At 44.0% G+C, this 19,462-nt stretch overlaps 1 protein-coding gene and 1 long non-coding RNA gene across 4 annotated transcripts in view; one reads left to right on the top strand and one right to left on the bottom strand.

Moving 5' to 3' along the window:
• The first annotated feature begins 363 nt into the window (after nucleotides 1-363).
• On the top strand, nucleotides 364-7,157 carry LOC111967845 (uncharacterized). 2 transcript variants are annotated; one of them, XR_002877800.2, is made up of 4 exons: nucleotides 364-590; nucleotides 5,387-5,589; nucleotides 5,728-5,790; nucleotides 5,923-7,157. It is a non-coding gene; the product is annotated as an uncharacterized lncRNA (long non-coding RNA). The 2 variants fall into 2 exon arrangements; XR_011480337.1 differs by having other exon boundaries at nucleotides 5,387-5,790.
• Nucleotides 7,158-11,226: 4,069 nt separating this feature from the next.
• The window catches only part of fdxr (ferredoxin reductase), a 25,534-nt gene continuing 17,298 nt past the window's right edge, over nucleotides 11,227-19,462 (bottom strand). For both annotated transcript variants that reach the window (XM_023993248.2, XM_023993250.2), the window contains 5 exons: nucleotides 19,017-19,101; nucleotides 17,732-17,931; nucleotides 17,351-17,522; nucleotides 16,850-17,023; nucleotides 11,227-11,718 (listed from right to left, as the gene is read on the bottom strand). In XM_023993248.2, the coding sequence (XP_023849016.1) occupies nucleotides 11,588-11,718; nucleotides 16,850-17,023; nucleotides 17,351-17,522; nucleotides 17,732-17,931; nucleotides 19,017-19,101 (762 nt within the window). In that variant the 3' untranslated portion in view covers nucleotides 11,227-11,587. The remainder of the gene's footprint in view (nucleotides 11,719-16,849; nucleotides 17,024-17,350; nucleotides 17,523-17,731; nucleotides 17,932-19,016; nucleotides 19,102-19,462) is intronic.

Below are 19,462 nucleotides of genomic sequence, written 5' to 3'. Positions count from 1 at the left end.
AAAAACGAGGTAAAATCACGATGTCAGTGATCTGCAGGTCGGAAGGTCGGAGCTCTGGAAGGAGGCCCGATTTGGAATTCCTAGTTGGATGATCATCCAAAACATTTTTCTCAGTCGGAGTTCGTTTTTCCGAGTTCACAGTTGTCTTGAATAAACTGAAGTCCAGGCTGTATCACAACCGGCCGTGATTGGGAGTACCATAGGGCGGCGCACAATTGTTCCAGCGTCGTCCGGGTTTGGCAAGTATATGCCGTAATTGTAAATAATAATTTGGTCTTAACTGACTTGCCTAGTTAAATAAAGGTTAAATAAGAAATACATTTTAAAAAGTCGGAAGACAGCGATTTCCGAGTTGGTTTGAACATGGCAGACGCTCCACATGATGACGAAGTACGCTTACACATACCTATCCCCACTTACCGGATGTTACAGTTTGCGTTTCTTCATTCACCAAAGTCAGACAGCGCCCGGTGGAAGTGGAGGTCTTGTGCGATTCTCTTGGCGCGAGTACAGTTGATGAGAATGTGTGGACGATGGAGAAGAAGAGTAGAATAAAAGGGGCTAAAGTTGGAAATCAACAGCAGTTTATGGTGAGTGCTATTCACGAGCAAGGGGCTAAAGTTGGAAATCAACAGCAGTTTATGGTGAGTGCTATTCACGAGCAAGGATATTTTTTTGGTTGACTCAGTTTACGGTCTCGAAGATGGTGAATAACGAATTGGGTAAAGTGGAATCGGTCATTGTGACCAGGACTCATGAGCGGTATGATTTCGTGTGTCAAAATCGCAAAATAGGAAAGCTCTCTGGCTCTTCAAGATGTCGACATATGATGTGCAAAGCTATGCTTTTCAGAGTAGATCACCGGTTAAAGGTGTTGTCTCTGGTGTCTCGTTTSACCGAGGTAAAGACAGTTTCAGGTTGAATATTCGACGGATATTCGCCTGTAATCCTTACATCCACCAACAGCAGTTAGGGACCGTCAACATAGTGACAAATCAAAAATGTCAAATTTCAATTACTCCTAAAATGTTAGAAACTGGTTCTAGCTAACCCGAAGGCATAAACACACATTGCACACTTTTCACGATTTGTATTTATTTATATATATATATATATATATATATATATTGTTTTTTGTCGATCTCGCACTATTTTAATTATTTATTTACATTTTTGAATTTCAATAGCTCTGTCATGTGACCTACTGACTTAAAACAAGGTTCAGAATGTACAGTCAGTGGGCCTACACATTGCACACCCTTTAGTTTGTCCATTTTCATCTCACACAATTTTACATGAATTTTCAATGTTTTTCAATGTTTCTAATTTCAATAGCTCCTTGGTCATGTGACCTACTGACTTCAAACAAGGTTCAGAATATACAGTCAGTGGCCCTACACATGGCACACACTTTAGTTTGTCCATTTTCATCTCACACGATTTTACATTAATTTGCCTGCTCTGCCCCTCTGAAGGACAGTGTCACTCACAAACCTATTCACTTGGGCCTTCTCCCTGGGGGCTTCCTGACCTCCAGGGAGGCCCCCATTGACCTGGTGACCTCTGACTCCTGGCCTCTAGGCCTACACTCCCTGCCCGCCTGCTTGCCCTCTCCCTGGGCCTGAGAGTMTATAGCTTACTCCCTGGAACTACAGACCTCCAGGCCTCCAGACCTACTCTCCTTACCCGGTCAACACCCCTCTCCCTTGGCCTTAGAGTATAGCTTACTCCTTGGAATTACTAAGACATCTATAGTCCTGCTGTCAGGAACCARGTGCACCTGGTAAACTGAAACAAGCTCTGTGCTCCTAGTGACCCGCCTGCTTTTTTCTGCTCACAGACTAAGTCCACTCCAACCTCCATGGCCTGAGTGCTGCCCCCAGCCCCCGAGTCTGGCCGCCCCTGCTTGGACTCGGGAGTGCCCCCCACCTTGTTAGAGGCCTCCTTGTGCACCTGGTAATCTGAAACAAGCTCTGTGCACCTGGTGACCCGCCTGCTTTTATCCGCTCAGAGACTAAGTCCCCAACCTCCACAGCCTGAGTGCTGCCCCTGAGTAAGGTCCGGTGGTATCATCAGAGGCTTTTCTGTCTTACAAACTGGACATCAGTTGCCGCTACTAACCTTCTGCGGACTAGCTGCTTTTTTTTTTACCCAATCGGCATCAAGTGCCAGCGCAATACTTATAGGCTTGAGAACCAAATACCCCTTGCAGTATCTAGCGGCACCATKAACTGGGTGTTGGAAGAAGCAACAGAAAATAATCTTCCCCTTTCAATCATTTGCTTGCCCAGTCAGCCCTCCACCTTTACCAGCGCTTCATCGATATTCCTCACTTTGACATGAGGGGGTCACAGTCACCCAACGGGTGATTTGAGTGCGACCGCGACAGGTGGGTATGTTCCTTTGAATTTCATCAAGTTGACGTTCAGTGATCCGTGCCCAGTGGGAACCTAGGCTTCTTCCGTCCATTTTATGGTTCCGCAGAAAATCAATGAGCGTGGATGGCACTACCCACATCAGATGTAGGCCTCCCTCCCCAGACAAGCTGGAGATACCTCTCCCCACTTCGTAGGGCATGAGCCAGATCCATGCAATGCCCTATCACTGCGGGGCCAATGGGTTTAGTCTCCATCTCAAGTCAAGTGAGCGTAGAGGAGACTGCCCCACCTACAATGTGGGGGGCCGGCGAGTGCCGTAGTCTGGGGAGATCCGCGAGAAAGGTCTGGCGCGCGTCCAGAGTTGCCGCCGCCAACCACCGGACCCAACACCCCTGCCGACGGACACCACCCCGACAAACCCCTGCACGCAGCCGCTTGCGAAACCACACACGAGAGACCGCGAGATAGGCCGCACAATGAACTTCCAATGGTGGCGAGAGGAGGGCGACAGAGCGACTGCTCCCCTAGATGCGGCTCGAGCCCAGCCCCGCTTCGCACCCCAGCCCGACTGACCCAGCCCTTAGAGCCAATCCTTATCCCGAAGTTACGGATCTTTTTTGCCAACTTCCCTTACCTACATTGTTATAACATGCCAGAGGCTGTTCACCTTGGAGACCTGCTGCGGACATGGGTATGGCCCGGCATGAGATATACACCCTCTCCCCCAGATTTTCAAGGGCCAGGGAGAGTTCACCGGATGCCTCCAAAACCACAACGCTTTCCAGGGCTTGGGCCCCTCTCTCGGGGCAAACCCATTCCAGGGCGCCCTGCCCATCACAAAGAAAAGAGAACACTCCCCGGGGCTCCCGCCAGCTTTTACGCGATCGGTCACGTTACCGCACTGGATGCCTCGAGGCGCCAGTCCGTGTGTCACACTCTGATCTGGTTCACCTGTCCTTGTGATTGTCTCCACCCCTCCAGGTGTCGCTTATTATCCCCAATGTATACATCCCTATGTTTCCTGTCTCTGTGCCAGTTCGTCTTGTTTGGCAAGTCAACCAGCGTTTTTCCTTGCGCCTACTTTTCCCAGTCTGTTTGTTTCTAGTTCTCCTGGTTTCGACCCTTGCCTGTCCTGACTCCGAACCCGCCTGCCTGACCACTCTGCCAGTTCTGACTATCAGCCTGCCTATCCCCTTGTACTGTTTTGGACTCTGATCTGGTTTCTGACCCCTGCCTGGCTTGACCTCGAGACTGCCTATCGTCTGGTACTGTTTGGACTCTGACCTGGTTTATGAACTCTCGCCTGTCCCCGACCTCCCTTTGCCTACTCCCTTTGTTATAATAATTATCGGAGCTCAACCATCTGCCTCCTATGTCTGCATTTGGGTCTCGCCTTGTGCCCTTATACCGTGGACATTCTGAAAGTAGTTTGAGGTCAGTAGGTCACATTACCAAGGAGATATTGAAGTTTGAAATATTCATGTAAAATTGTGTGAGATGAAAATGGACAAACTAAAGGGTGTGCAATATAGAAGTGTAGTCAGTGGACATTCTGAAAGTAGTTTGAGGTCAGTAGGTCACATGACCAAGGAACTATTGAAATTAGAAACATTGAAAAACAWTGAAAGTTTGTAAAATCGTGTGAGATGAAAATGGACAAACAAAAGGGTGTGCAATGTGTAGGCCCACTGAGTGTACATTCTGAACTTTGTTTTAAGTCAGTAGGTCACATGACCAAGGAGCTATTGAAATGTTGAATTTGTAAAAAATCATGTAAACGTGAGAGATGAAAATGGACAAACTAAAGGGTGTGCAATATAGAAGGGTAGTCAGGGTATWTTCTGAACCTTGTTTGAAGTCAGGTCACATGTCCAAGGAGCTATTGAAATTCAAATGTAAAAAGAAGTTTGTACTTTGTTTACGCTCTCTAACTAATTCAATTAGGAATACAAAATGCTGTTCACATTTCCACATGCTTATTAGCTTTGGAAAGTGAATTAATGTCCAAATCGTGTGCTGTTGTGCGCAATTTTTTCAACATCATGACACTTATTTGGAGTCTGTGGCTCAAGTGGTTTGAAAGCGCAAATATCCAACTTGAAACTGTCTTTACATTGGTTCTCGTTTGACATAGAGGATGTGTGGTTTAATAATAACGTTCCAGGAGTGGTAGACGCACGTCGCTTTAATCGAACGATAGGCTTATTTGCGCATCAGTTTTACTGTCATTTGACGAAGTGGTACTCCCGACTTAATGTAAACCTTATGTATGAGAAATATACGGTGACACCGTATGCACAGAAGCCGCTGCAGTGTTACAATTGTAAAACGTTTGGACACTTGGCAAGTGTTTTGTCTAAGGAATAAATATGCAGTAGTTGAAGGGTCAGATGAAACATGCTGCTGTAATTGTGATTGGAATCACGTTCCCGGAGTGACCTGTAAGGATGTAGGTTGCAGTAGCTAGGATCAGGGCGATCCAGCAGGTCTCCTATGTGAAGGCAGTGAAAAWAGCTGAAGGAGTGAGTAGAGATTAGATGCTAGTGGATGTCCCCACAGTCTGCAGTGAATGCCATGCAGGAGAAGGATCCCGACACACTAAGAATGAAGACGAACTTTTGCGTTTATAGCGCAAGTGATACATTGCACTAGTCAAACTAATAAAAACATTCTAATTAGCTAGACATTGTGAATGCGACAAATAGATTTCTGGATCTCCAGGACTTTACAGCTGAAATGTTASAGGGAGTACTGAATGAAGAGGTTCCACTCTCCCAGGTTCCTGAGCCTGTGTTGGGATCTGAATAGACATTTAAATCCGACTGAAGGAGTTTTTATTTTTTTTTAAATTCAGGGTAGTAGCGTGAATTTGCTTAGTGATTTTGACTTTTGATAATTAGTATGAATTTTTTAATCTAAAACATTTTGTTTTGGGGGTATTTTTTACTACCCTGTACAGTAGGTGTCAGCAATTCACCTTATGAGGTTAGGCTTTGTTGTTTTTCCAGTCAACGTCCCCCTGGATCGGGTGAAKGCAGGCTGGGAGGAGACAAGTGACCCGTACCACGTCCAGAGGCTTGCGGATCACTATGGGATCTTCAAGGATCTGTTCCCCATGGCCTACTTCGTCCCCCGGGTCACACTGCGCGTCAGCTACGACCAAGACAGCTCAGCACAAGTACATTATGGGAATCACTTGATGCCCAGAGAGGTAACAGAAATGGATCGTAGGGTATACAGTAGTTTTCATGACAGATACGGCGACAATTATCGTATCTTTGTTCAGATAATTTTTTAGCTCTCTGAATCCTGATTGGCTCTTTCTTCTATTTCACCTGCCCTCCTGTAGCACCTCAGGTCAGTTTTGTGGCAGAGTAGGGCTCCCTATGGACACTGCTGCTCACCAGCCCAGGTAAGACACTCATACACCATATGAGAATACCAGTTTTGTAATCCAGTTCTTAATATGTCCACATGGTGGCACTGTGTCCCCATGCGAATGTATGACTWAAGAAATATTTACTGAATGATTCCTTCATTTCAGATGAGCATCTGCTGGATAGTGAAGGGGAGTGTGTGCACTGGCTGGTGTTAGTATTGCAATAATGATTATTGTATTGTGCTTTTGTCAAACTTGTAAGTGATTTAAAAGGTCTGGGGGTAAGGGCAATTCCACAGTAACAGAATAATGCGGAGACTCTGATTTTACACTTTTTAAATGTATACCAAACAAAAACCCATGATTGCAAGTTAAACAAACCATACAACTCTATGCACAAGTATGACTTAATTTCCACCAAAATTTTTCCAAAAACACATTAACTTGAACAGTAAAGATGCAAAGTTTGGTAACAGAATGACGGTACCAACAGCACAAACTGTCATTCTGTTATCAAACTTTGCATCTGCACTGTCCTTCATGTGTGTTTGTAAAATATTTGGTGGAAATTGTTAAGTAGTCCTTGTGCATAGTTAGTTGTATGGTTTAACTTTGCAGTCTCAACATCACTCTGTTACTGTGGAATTGCCCGTAACGAACTCCTTCCACCACCAATATGATGATTAAGATAATGACCCTTTAAAGATAATCTGTTTTTAATTCATGAAGATTAGTTWAGTTACCATTTGAAATGACGACAATCACAAATTGGTCGCAAAAAAAACAAACCGGGCCATTAACATCCCAGGTGGGGCTGTGACGTCAGAGGACCCGTGTCAATATCTGGCCCCGATCCCTGCCAAGGCTACCAGCTTTCACCGCTTTGTCTGTCCTGTTCAGACAGGAAGGAACCATCAACTTCCATGAAGACATCTGACCATCACCATGGTGACTAACAGGACATACAAGTATCATTTGTGCTCCATGACCACCATCTATCTGTTCATTTCACAGTAACACGCTTCCTGCATCTCTGTCACAGCGGACACTTAAGACTGTCGATTTCTACAGGAAGCACCAGGACCGCATGACTCCAGCAGGCCTCTCTCTCTTCCAGGGTTGGAGAGTCCTGCTGTACAGGATGGTAGGAAGTCACAAGTCACAGGATTGCTGTAGGGGATATGGGTGGAGATCTTTGGATTAGGCATCAAGGGGGTTGAGGTCAAGTCAGATCCCCTTAAGGGAGAAACAATGGTTTGTCTTCCTGTTGAACCATAAAAGATGTAAGGACTGGAGAGAAGTGCCCACATTGGAGTATATATACTTGTGGTGGTGGAAACATGTTTTGTCTGAATGCAGCTGTATCGACCCTCTGAGCAGAATAAACATGGTTAACCTTTCATAGTGTCCGTTGAGTTTTTTACTCTGAGAATTAGAACCTAACACTCTTAAGCCATCCCTTTAAATATGGTGTACCTTTTTTATTAGAATTGTTGACCGACTCACTAGAATACATCGAGAGAACTGGTTCAGAATATAGGGATCAATTGGAGAAAGCCTTTTAGAAAGTATTCATACACCTTGGCTTATTCCACATTGTTACAGCCTGAATTTAATATGGATTAAATTGATCTACACACATGAAAACATTTTAGCAAATTTATTCTATGAAATACAGATCTCATTTATGTAAGTATTCACACCCCAGAGTCAATGCTTTGTAGAAGCACCATTGGCCGCGATTACAGCAGGGAGTCTTTACACACCTGGATTGTGCAATATTTACCCATTTATTAAAACTATTCTTCAAGCTCTGTCAAATTTGTTGTTGATCATTGCTAGACAACCATTTTCAGGTTTTGCCTCATTTTAAGTAGATTTAAGGCAAAACTGTAACTCGGCCACTCTAACATTCACTGTCAGGGAAAGCAACTRGTGTAGATTTGGCCTCGTTTTAGATTATTGTGCTGTTGAGAGGTAKATTTATCTCCCAGTGTATAGTGGAAAGCAGTCAAACAGGTTTCCCTCTAGGAGATTGCTTTCCTCCATTTCTTTTGTATCCTGGAAAACTTTCCAATCCTTAATGATTACAAGCATACCTATAACATGATTTCATTGGCATTGTTAACCAACACACCCCCATAAAGAAAATAAGAATTAAGAACAGGTTCAGCCCCTGGTTCGACACCTCAAGAAGGCTCAGCACATGCATACTCGGCTTGACTGTCATTCAGGCAATTGAGAAATAAGTGCACTCGGCCATCCAGAAGGCTCAAGTTAGTTATTTTAAGGAGCAGTTCTCTCAGTTCTCCCAGCCCTTCTAATGCGTCTAGCCCCGATGCTCCTCCCTCTTTTCCCCCTGCCCCGCTATAAAGTTTCTCCCTGCAGGGAGTCTTAGGTGCTCCTTAAACTTGACCCCAAAAAAACATCTGGGTCAAATTGTTTAGATCCTTCTTTAAGATTGCAGCTCCTATCATCGCCGAGCCCATCTCTCCTCTCTGGGAAGGTTCCCATTGCTTAGATGGCAGCCACGGTGTGTCCTTTATTTAAAGGGAGAGATCAAACTGATCCTAACCGTTATAGGCCAATATACACCGCTGCTACTCTCTTATCTATGCATAGTCACTTTAATAACTACCTACATGTACATATTCCCTTGACTAACTGGTGCCCCTGCATATTGACTCTGTACCGGTACCCCCCTGTATATAGTCTCGCTATTGTTATTTTACTGCTGCTCTTTCATTACTTGTTACTTTTATTTCTATACATTTTAAAATAAAATTATTAAACTGCATTGTTGGTTAGGGGCTCGTGACTAAGTATTTGTGTATTTGGCACATGTGACTAATACATTGATTTGATTTGAATATATATCTTGCTCTGTTTATCAAAAGTGTTGGAAAAACTTGTCGACTGGCTTTTTTAAACCTTTATTTAACCAGGCAAGTCAGTTAAGAACATGACGGCCTACCGGGGTTAACTGCCTTGTTCAGGGGTAGAACGACATATTTTTACCTTGTCAGCTCAGAGGGATTCGATCCAGCAACCTTTTGGTTACTAGTCCAATGCTCTCACCACTAGGCTACCTGCCACCCCAAGAGTGCAGTGTATAAAGTCAGAACATCTGCTGTCTCAGCCACTGTCTGTCACCAAGGGGGTACCCCAAGGCTAGATCCTAGGCCCCACACTCTTCTAAATTTACATCAACAACATAGGTCAGGCAGTAGGACACTCCCTCATCCATTTATATGAAGATGAGACTTGTACTCAGCTGGCCKCTCCCCGGATTTTGTGTTAAACGCTCTACAACAAAGCTTTTTTAGTGTCCAACAAGCTTTCTCTGCCCTTAACCTTGTTCTGAACACATCCAAAACAAAGTTAATCATAGCYAACAAAAAATATATACTAATGCATTTCCCGCTGTGAAAACACATTCCAAATAGGATCTGGGTAGCTGATATTCAGAGCCAAATAGATTAGTCACAGGAATCAGGACTAATAAAGCCAATGCAACAGTCTGTTTTACAAATGTGGGCCTAGCACATGGATGGGCATTCATAAAATTGAATTGTAACACCCTAGTAAGCACGGAATGACGCCAACGTCTTTTTTTGGTCCTGTCTGGACTAGCAGTCCTGGACTAGCAGTCCAGACCGGCCTTGATTTGAACGTCCACAATCACCCGACCTCAACCCAACTGAGATGGTTTGGGATGAGTTGGACCGCAGAGTGAAGGAAAAGCAGCCAACAAGTGCTCAGTATATGTGGGAACTCCTTCAAGAGTGTTGGAAAAGCCTTCCAGGTGAAGCTGGTTGAGAGACTGCCGAGAGTGTGCAAAGCTGTCATCAAGGCAAAGGGTAGCTACTTTGAAGAATCTCAAATATAAAATAAACAAATCAAAATAACACTTCTGGTTACTACATGATTCCATATGTGTTATTTCATAGTTTAGATGTCTCTACTATTATTCTACAATGTAGAAAATAGTACAAATAAAGAAAAGRAGGTGTGTCCAAACTTGACTGGTACTGTATTTTTACAAATGTWAAAATTTTTCTTCCACTTTGACATTCAAGCATTTTGTGTAGATCTTTGACAAAAAMATTTTAATCCCACCTTGTAATACAACAAAATGTGGAAAAAGTCAAGGGGTTTAAATACTTTCTTTAGGCACTGTACATAAAGTGCATTCATTTCAAAACAGTTTAACAGATATGTATAAAAACACCCTCAAATACAAGGTGACTGCAACACTAATGGGTTTTTCACTCAAAAGTTTCCCTTGTGTATCAAGAATGGTCCACCACCCAAAGGACATCCAGCCAACTTGACAACTGTGGGAAGCATTGGAGTCAACATGGGCCAGCATCCCCCTTGTAGTCCATGCCCCGACGACTTGAGGCTGATCCAAGGGCAAAAAGGGGGTGCAACTCAATATAAGGAAAGTGTTCCTAATGTTTTGTACACTCAGTGTATATGGCCAACTGAACTTTAACACCGTCTCACAAAGCAACTGTCTTTGATGATGCAGAGGTTGTTGATTCAGGTCTACCCAAGTTTTAGTGTCACACTTTTAATGAAAACACAATTACACTACAGTTACATTAACATAAAACACTAGTGACACACTGGTGTGGGGGGGTAAGTCTTCATGGAAATGCAACAGAGACTAGATCCCAGTTTTCATAAGGCATCTTAAAGCTAAATTCATTGTTAGAACCTTCATGGGGCATCGTTAAATCTCCGAGCTGTTTCCCAAATCCATCGRTACTAAAGTTGCACTTGAAAACGCGTTTCAAGTGCGTAGACCACTCCACTCTCGTAGAACAGCTAAGTGCGTAATTAGATGTGTTTTTCCCTACCGCGTCACTTTATACACAGAAGATCACCGCTAAACATAGAATCAAGATATTTGTCTCTCTGTGACTGTCGATAACTTCACAACGAAGTTGACTACAAATAAAGTTGCCAATGTCTTTAAAATTCTTACAAATAAGRAAAGGATAAAAATATGCTTCAAATGAAAACCCAGACGAGTGCATTAAAAGATAAATAGTCGACCTACAGCTACATAGGCCTACATACTGAACTTCAATGTTCATTCAATTTAGTTCTAGTTTGCTATTAGGCTACTGTKAATTTTTTTACCTCAATATATTTCATGATGTGTAGCCTAATGTGCACAATGACGTGCCAAATCCAGTGTTTTAAGATTTGCAGCCATAGGCGATAATCTCTCTTTGAGCTGATCCGTCGGCAGTACTGTGGAATAATTCTAATGTTAAGGTGTTATTTGAATGGAGAACGCTGATCCAAGAGCAGCACTGCCTTTTTTTTGTCTCGATCCTATCAGTATCGACACATGCCTCAACGCACTTAGTGAACGTTCTCTCTGTGGTGTATTGAGAAACACATACTACATCTTCAGAAATATGGATGCATCATTAAAACACTTGTATGCCTAAATTCCATCGCTATCGGGAAACCAGGCCCTGACTGTTTTTATTAGCGCCAAGCCACAACCATTAAAATCACTAGTACTGCAGTGAAACACCACCATTGTTTCAATGAGAGCTCTGGTGAGTAAGATGTAAAGTGTATTTATTACATATGGCACATCAACTTGGGTATTGTATGACTGGCATTGGATGATGGTCAGGGACTAAATTGATCATGTGCGTGTACCATAGACAGACAAGTTCGTGGCCTGTAGCTGGCATAAAAAGCGGGGTTGGACCAGAGTTGTGTGTGTGGTCAGTGGTTCTTATTCACTTCTTGGTTGTCGAGTCCTCTGGTCCCTATGACCTGTGTGTGTGGTCCCTTGTCCCTATGCCCGGGCTACCTGCAGCATCTCTCCCACGTCCAGCATCTTTTCCCTGGGCTTTCCCCTGGTCTCTCCCCTCCTCGTCTCCTCACTGTCGATCTTCTCCCAGTCAGAGAACGAAACTGGCTTCACACCTACAGTCATGCACAGGGAGGTAGGTCGTTTTTGTAAAATATCAAGGTGGACGCTAACACTTGTGGAAGCTGATACTTATTCCTCAACATACCTAAACTCAGCAAAAAAAGAAACGTCCCTTTTTCAGGACCCTGTCTTTCAAAGATAATTTGTAAAAATCCAAATAACTTCACTGTAAAGGGTTTAAACTGTTTCCCATGCTTGTTCAATCAACCATAAACAATTCATGAACATGTACCCGTGGAACAGTCGTTAAGACACTAACAGCCTACAGAGGGTAGGCAACTATCCCTCCACAAGCCCTCAGTCCAGSCTCTCTCAGCCTATTGCAGAAAGTCTGAGCACTGATGGAGGAATTGTGCGTTCCTGGTGTAACTCAGGCAGCTGTTGTTGCCATCCTGTACCTGTCCCGCAGGTGTGATGTTCGGATGTACCGATCCTGTGCAGGTGTTGTTACACGTGGTCTGCCACTGCGAGGACGATCAGCTGTCCGTCTTGTCTCCCTGTAGCGCTGTCTTAGGTGTCTCACAGTACAGACATTGCAATTTATTGCCCTGGCTGGCCACATCTGCATTCCTCATGCATCCTTGCAGCATGCCTAGTGCACGTTCACGCAGATGAGCAGGAACCCTGGGCATCTTTCTTTTGGTGTTTTCAGAGTCAGTAGAAAGGCCTCTCGTGTCCTAAGTTTTCATAACTGTGACCTTAATTGCCTACCGTCTGTAAGCTGTTAGTGTCTTAACGACTGTTCCACGGGTACATGTTCATGAATTGTTTATGGTTGATTGAACAAGCATGGGAAACAGTGTTTAAACCCTTTACAATGAAGATCTGTGAAGTTATTTGGATTTTTACAAATAATCTTTGAAAGACAGGGTCCTGAAAAAGGGACGTTTCTTTTTTTTGTTGCTGAGTTTACATTACAGTGGAGATACATTGTTATTATTATCCCTTTATCTTTAGTCAGGCTCCGTTTATGGCATCTTCGTGACAGAGAAGGTCTGTATGGAGTCAGCAAGATTACTATTGGCCTTAGGGGATTTCCAGCCGTCATGATTTGTTATCATGTAAATCAGGGATGGGCAACTGGCGGCCCACGGGCCCTTTTGAAAGCCCTCGGATCATATATATATATATATTTACATACAAAATAAATACAAATATATTATTGAAAGATAGAATAGTTGCAAATTTCGAAATTTGGCTGTGCGCCAGCAGTTTCTCTTTTGACAGTCTTTAATTACTTGTTACTTTTATCTCTTTTWWAAAAAACTGCACTGTCGGTTAGGGGCTCGTAAGTYAGCATTTCACTGTAAGGTGTTATATTCAACGCATGTGACTAATACAATTTGATTCACTCAATTAACCAATGTCAGCTAAGATTTTTAGATTGCTAAGTTAGTTTAGCGGCCAGCTATTTAAACTTGCCATCATGGTCGAATTATGGTCTGGGGGGGGGCTCCATTGATTTTGTTATTCAGTCTCACCCAGATATCATTAAAAACCGCAAACATTTCTCTCCACCCTATGGCAAAATCAAATCAAATTGTATTTGTCACATACGCCAAATACAACAGGTGTAGGTAGACCTTACAGTGAAATGCTTACTTACAAGCCCTTAACCAACAATGCAAATAGAAGAAAAAAATAAAAAAATAAAATAGAGTTAAGAAACTATTAACTAAATAAAAAAGTTTAAAAAAACGAAACATAATAATTAACACAATAGAATAAGGCTATATACAGGGGGTACCGGTATCGAGTAAATGTGTGGGGGTACAGGTTAGTCAAGGTAATTTGTACATGTAGGTAGGGCTAAAGTGACTGTGTGTGTTGTGGTGGGGGACAATGCAAATAGTCTGAGTGGCCATTTGATTAATTATTCAGGAGTCCTATGGCTTGGGGGTAGAAGCTGTTAAGAAGCATTTTGGACCTGGACTTGGCGCTCCGGTACCGCTTGCCGTGCGGTAGCAGAGAGAACAGTCTATGACTTGGCTGACTGGAGTCTTTGACAATTTTTTGGGGCCTTCCTCTGACACTGCCTAGTATATACAGTTGAAGTCGGAAGTTTACATACACTTAGGGTGGAGTCATTAAAACTTGTTTTTCAACCACTCCACAAATTTCTTGTAAACAAACTATAGTTTTGGTAAGTCGGTTAGGACATCTACTTTGTGCATGACATAAGTAATTTTTCCAACAATTGTTTGCAGACAGATTATTTAACTTATAAATTCACTGTATCACAATTCCAGTGGCTCAGAAGTTAACATACACTAAGTTGACTGTGCCTTTTAACAGCTTGGAAAATTCCAGAAAATGATGTCATGYCTTTAGAAGCTTCTCATAGGCAAGTTGACATCATTTCAGTTAATTGGAGGTGTACCTGTGGATGTATTTCAAGGCCTACCTTCAAACTTAGCGCCTCTTTGCTTGACATCATGGGAAAATCTAAAGAAATCATCCAAGACCTCAGAAAAAAAATTGTAGACCTCCACAAGTCTGGTTCATCGCTGGGAGCAATTTCCAAACGCCTGAAGGTAACACGTTCATCTGTACAAACAATAGTACGCAAGTATAAACACCATGGGACCACGCAGCCGTCATACCGCTCAGGAAGGAGGAGACGCGTTCTGTCTCCTAGAGATGAACGTACTTTGGTGCGAAAAGTGCAAATCAATCTCAGAACAACAGCAAAGGACCTTGTGAAGATGCTGAAGGAAACAGGTACAAAGGTATCTATATCCACAGTAAAACAAGTCCTATATCGACATAACCTGAAAGGCCGCTCAGCAAGGAAGAAGCCACTGCTCCAAAACCGCCATAAAAAAGCCAGATTACGGTTTGCAACTGCACATGCGGTCAAAGAGTGTACTTCTTGGAGAAATGTCCTCTGCTCTGATGAAACAAAAATATAACTGTTTGGCCATAATGACCATCGTTATGTTTGAAGGAAAAAGGGGGATGCTTGCAAGGAGAAGAACACCATCCCATCCGTGAAGCACGGGGGTGGCAGCATCATGTTGTGGGGGTGCTTTGCTGCAGGAGGGACTGGTGCACTTCACAAAATAGATGACATCCAGAGGGAGGTAAATAATGTGAATATATTTGAGCAACATCTCAAGACATCAGTCAGGAAGTTAAAGCTTGGTCGCAAATGGATCTTCCAAATGGACAATGACCCCAAGCATACTTCCAAAGTTGTGGCAAAATGGCTTAAGGACAACAAAGTCAAGGTATTGAAGTGGCTATCACAAAGCCCTGACCTCAATCCTATAGAAAATTTGAGGGCAGAACTGAAAAAGCGTGTTCGAGCAAGGAGGCCTACAAACCTGACTCAGTTACACCAGCTCTGTCAGGAGGAATGGGCCAAAATTCACCCAACTTATTGTGGGAAGCTTGTGGAAGGCTACCCAAAACGTTTGACCCAAGTTAAACAATTAGTCAATGCTACCAAATACTAATTGAGTTATGTAAACTTCTGACCCACTGGGAATGTGATAAAAGAAATAAAAGCTGAAAGAAATCATTCTCTCTACTATTATTCTGACATTTCACATTCTTAAAATGAAGTGGTGAACCTAACTGACCTAAGACAGGGAATTTTTACTATGATTAAATGTCAGGAATTGTGAAAAACTGAGTTTAAATGTATTTGGCTAAGGGGTATGTAAACTTCCTTCTTCAACTTTAGGTCCTGGTAGGCAGGAAGCTTGGCCCCAGTGATGTACTGGGCCGTACGCACTACCCTCTGTAGCACTTTATGGTCGGATGCAGAGCAGTTGCCATACCAGGTGGTGATGCAACCGGTCAGGCTGCTCTCGATGGTGCAGCTGTAGAACTTTGAGGACCTGGGGACCCATGCCAAATCTTTTCAGTCTCCTGAGGGGGAAAAGGCATTGTCGTGCCCTGTTCATGACGTGTATGGACCATGATAGTTCGTTGGTGATGTGGACACCAAGGAACTTGAAACTCTCGACCCGCTCCACTACACCTCCGTCGATGTGAATGGAGGCGTGTTCGGTCCTCCTTTTCCTGTAGTCCATGATCATCTCCTTTGTCTTACTCACGTTGAGGGAGAGGGTGTTCTCTGACCTCCTCCGTATAGGCTGTCTCATAATTGTTGCTGATCAGGCCTACCACCGGTGTGTTGTCAGCAAACTTAATCATGGTGTTGGAGTCGTGCTTGGACACGCAGTCGTGGGTGAACAGGGAGTACAAAAGTGGACTGAGCACACACCCCTGAGGGGCCCCAGTGTTGAGGATCACAGTGGCAGATGTGTGGTTGCCTACCCTTACCACCTGGTGACAACCCGTCAGGAAGTTTAGGATCCAGTTGCATAGGGAGGTGTTTTGTCCCAGGGTCCTTAGCTTTGTGGGCACTATTGTGCTGAACGCTGAGGTATAGTTAATGAACAGTATTCTCACATAGGTGGTCCTTTTGTCCAGGTGGGAAAGGGCAGAGTGGCGTGTGATTGAGAATGCTTCATCTGTGGATCTGTTGGGGCCGTATGTGAATTGGAGTGGGTCTAGGGTATCCGGGATGATGTTGTTGATGTGAGCCATGACCAGCCTTTCAAAGCACTTCATGGCTACCAACGGTAGTCATTTAGTCAGGTTACTTTCGCTTTCTTGGGCACAGGGACTATGGTGGTCTGCTTGAAACATGTAGGTAGGGAGAGATTGAACATGTCAGTGAAGACACTTGCCAGTTGGTCCGCGTATGCTTGGAGTACACATCTTGGTAATCCGTCTGGCCCCGCGGCCTTGTGAACGTTGACCTGTTTAGAGGTCTTGCTCACATCATCTATGTGTATAATTGCAGGTAATTAGCTGTAAAACAGAAATGCACATGTGGGTACGCCGACCCGAGAGGATCTGTGGACCCTCATGATGAATTCAGATTTTTTGTGGCCCCCACTCCCATCAAAGTTGCCTATCCCTGATGTAAATAGTACATGCAAGTTAAAACACAAATATAGCACTGCAGGCGTAACACCGGTACACTGCTGTATTGCATTTACTGTACGTACTATTGCACATAAGACATTTCCTCACAGGAAAAATGTTGATATTTGAAGTGAATTGAATCATTTCAATAATCAACACAGCGCTAAAGAGTTGCAGTACCTCTTTTCTCCAGGAGGGCGGAGACCCCCTGTGAGCCAGGCTTGACAGTGGATACATCCAGTGTTCCTTTGCCAATGTCCTGTAGCAGAGTCCTGGCTGTGTCAAAGCTGTCGTTCATGGTGGTGGCTATCACCCCCGTGGGACCCCTCTTCACCCAGCCACTGCAGTACAGACCTGCCGACACACACACACGTTAAAGGGGACAGTTCAATCCAAAAGGGATAGACGTTCTTCTCAGACCTCAACAGTAGTCTGAGGTCGATCATCGAAACCCCACCGCCTGCGACATATATCCACCACCCRAGCGTGGGTAAGAATCCCGACCCCACTGCTATTCTGTATCTCCCTCTCTCTCTGGGTCACCACTCTCATTTCATGTCAGCCCTATCGGAATTAAAAACAAATGAAAATACTTACAAATACACCTTTTGGGGGGAAATTGGGCCCATCTTTCCAAATCGCTTGTGTTTAAGGTAATCAGACGAACGCACCCATACACACCTGCAGTCTGCTGCACGCGGCCCATAGTGTTGGGGATGATGGCTTTTCGGGCGTCGAAGGGGACGGCGGGGTCGATGGGAAGGCTCTTGTAGCCGATGCTGCTGATGACTAGGCCGCACTCCACATCTTCCACCTCACCGGTGGCCACTGCCCTCACCCCCTCACCGTCGCCCTGGGGAGAGACAGAGAGAGGCCGGGGCCAGCTTAACCTAGGCGCTTCTCTGTTCCAGCTTCAGACAACATGGCCTTGTCTTGTGTTTAATGAAAAAGGTTTTATTGGGTTTATCTGGGAAGGTAAGGACAATCAATTACGACAGAGGCAAGAGGGTAAGCTCAAGAGATGATCCTACAGTATATCTATTCCTAAAGCACCCGGCTCACCTCCAGCCGGTTGACAGCCAATCGTATCCCTGCGGCCCTGATGAGGTCAGTGGAGGGGAGGACCTCCAGGGGCCTCCGGAGGAAGCGGAATCCCCAGGCCCGCTCTGCCTTGTTCCGTTTCTCTAACTCCTCCTCCCCTGGAGTCTCTATTGCAGCCTTCAGCAGCAGCTCGGTCAGACGCTTCCTGGGCCTGGCCAGCGCTGAGAGGACGGACACACACACACACACACACAAACAAGTATTCAGTTCAACAGAAACTCCAGCACAGATGAGAATTATACTGACAAAAATAAACAAGTTGAACAAAAACTAGGGGGCAAGTATCAACACATAGTTTTGTCTGTCAAGTGTACCTATGATGAAAATTACAGGCCTCTCATCTTTTTAAGTGGGAGAACTTGCACAATTGGTGGCTGACTAAATACTTTTTTGCCCCACTGTACCTACAGTTCAGGTATACACACAAATAAGACAGCCCACACACACAGGAATCTACACTAACCCTTGGTTGACACTTTCAGGTACTTTTCCGAGACACCATATGTTGCCAAACTAGCTCCTGCACTTCACAAACTTGTTTCAATTTCTTTACTCCATCCTGCTTACGTGTAAAAATAATCCCTCAGGCTGTCTGGAAAAGCACCATTCCAATAGATGTTTCCATTATGTCATCCACTTAAAAGTGCATGGTTAAGAGCATTGGGCGAGTAACCGAAAGGTTGCTGGGTCGGTGAAAAATCTGCGATGTGCAAGGCACTTAACCCTAATTGCTTTTGTAAGTTGCTCTGGATAAGAGTGTCTGCTAAATGACTCAAAATGTAAATGTAAGATGAAAATCCATAGTCCTATACTCAATATGGTTAAGACAATACTGTGAATATGTGACTGACAAGAGTAAATAATTCAGACTTCTGAAACGCTGATGGGGTTGATGGGAAGGCAGAGAGAGAGAGAGATGCTGGTTTGAAGACAAGGGGGAAATTACAAATGATGTTAATCTGATTCTGTAACCACTGACAATCTGGGTTATGGTAGAGCAGACATATACTGCTGCTGGTCTGCAGAGTTCAGACATGATTGAGAGGGGGGAGTTTGGAGCATGTTCCTTGTCAGATAGATAGATGGTAGCAATGGAGGCCTTAGGGAGGGGGAAGGGTATACAGATGCTGTTGAGGCCTGTGAAGGGCAGTGTGTGACATCACATTACTAAGGACAAGGATAAAAGTCAATAGCAGAAGATCTTAATGAGAGAAACCTTAAGAGGAACTAAACAGCCGTGTCTCACATTTAAGAGTTTCTGCTARGCCCTCAAACTCAGACGCCTCCATCTCTGGTCTGGTGCCAGGCAGGTTCACCATCTCTCTCAGCTCCTAGACACAACAAAAAATAAATACCCACGAGTGTTTGCAAAAACAATKATTGATTTAACTACATACAAGCACAGGTGATGGTTATGAACGCAACTCTTAACTCTTRGTAACTTAGTTGTCTTAAGTGTTCGTCAAAGAAGTAGAACAAATTATAAGTAGAAAAAGTTAGACAGGAGTAATGTTTCATGTTCTTAAATGTTTTGCTCACATATCATTTTAACAGTATGCATAAATGTTTCTTTAATCGAATAAATGTGGGGAAAAACCTAAATGTAGACATTAATAAATGCATTTTATGTTAGAACGATAGGGTATTGCCAAGTTGGAGGCACGGTGGTTCCAACACAACGCCCCCCCCCCC

The sequence above is a fragment of the Salvelinus sp. IW2-2015 genome, linkage group LG8 (assembly GCF_002910315.2).
Source record: "Salvelinus sp. IW2-2015 linkage group LG8, ASM291031v2, whole genome shotgun sequence".
NCBI classification, from domain to species: Eukaryota; Metazoa; Chordata; class Actinopteri; order Salmoniformes; family Salmonidae; genus Salvelinus; species Salvelinus sp. IW2-2015.
Note: the sequence above shows the minus strand (reverse complement) of the source record. Positions and strands in the feature narration are given on the sequence as shown.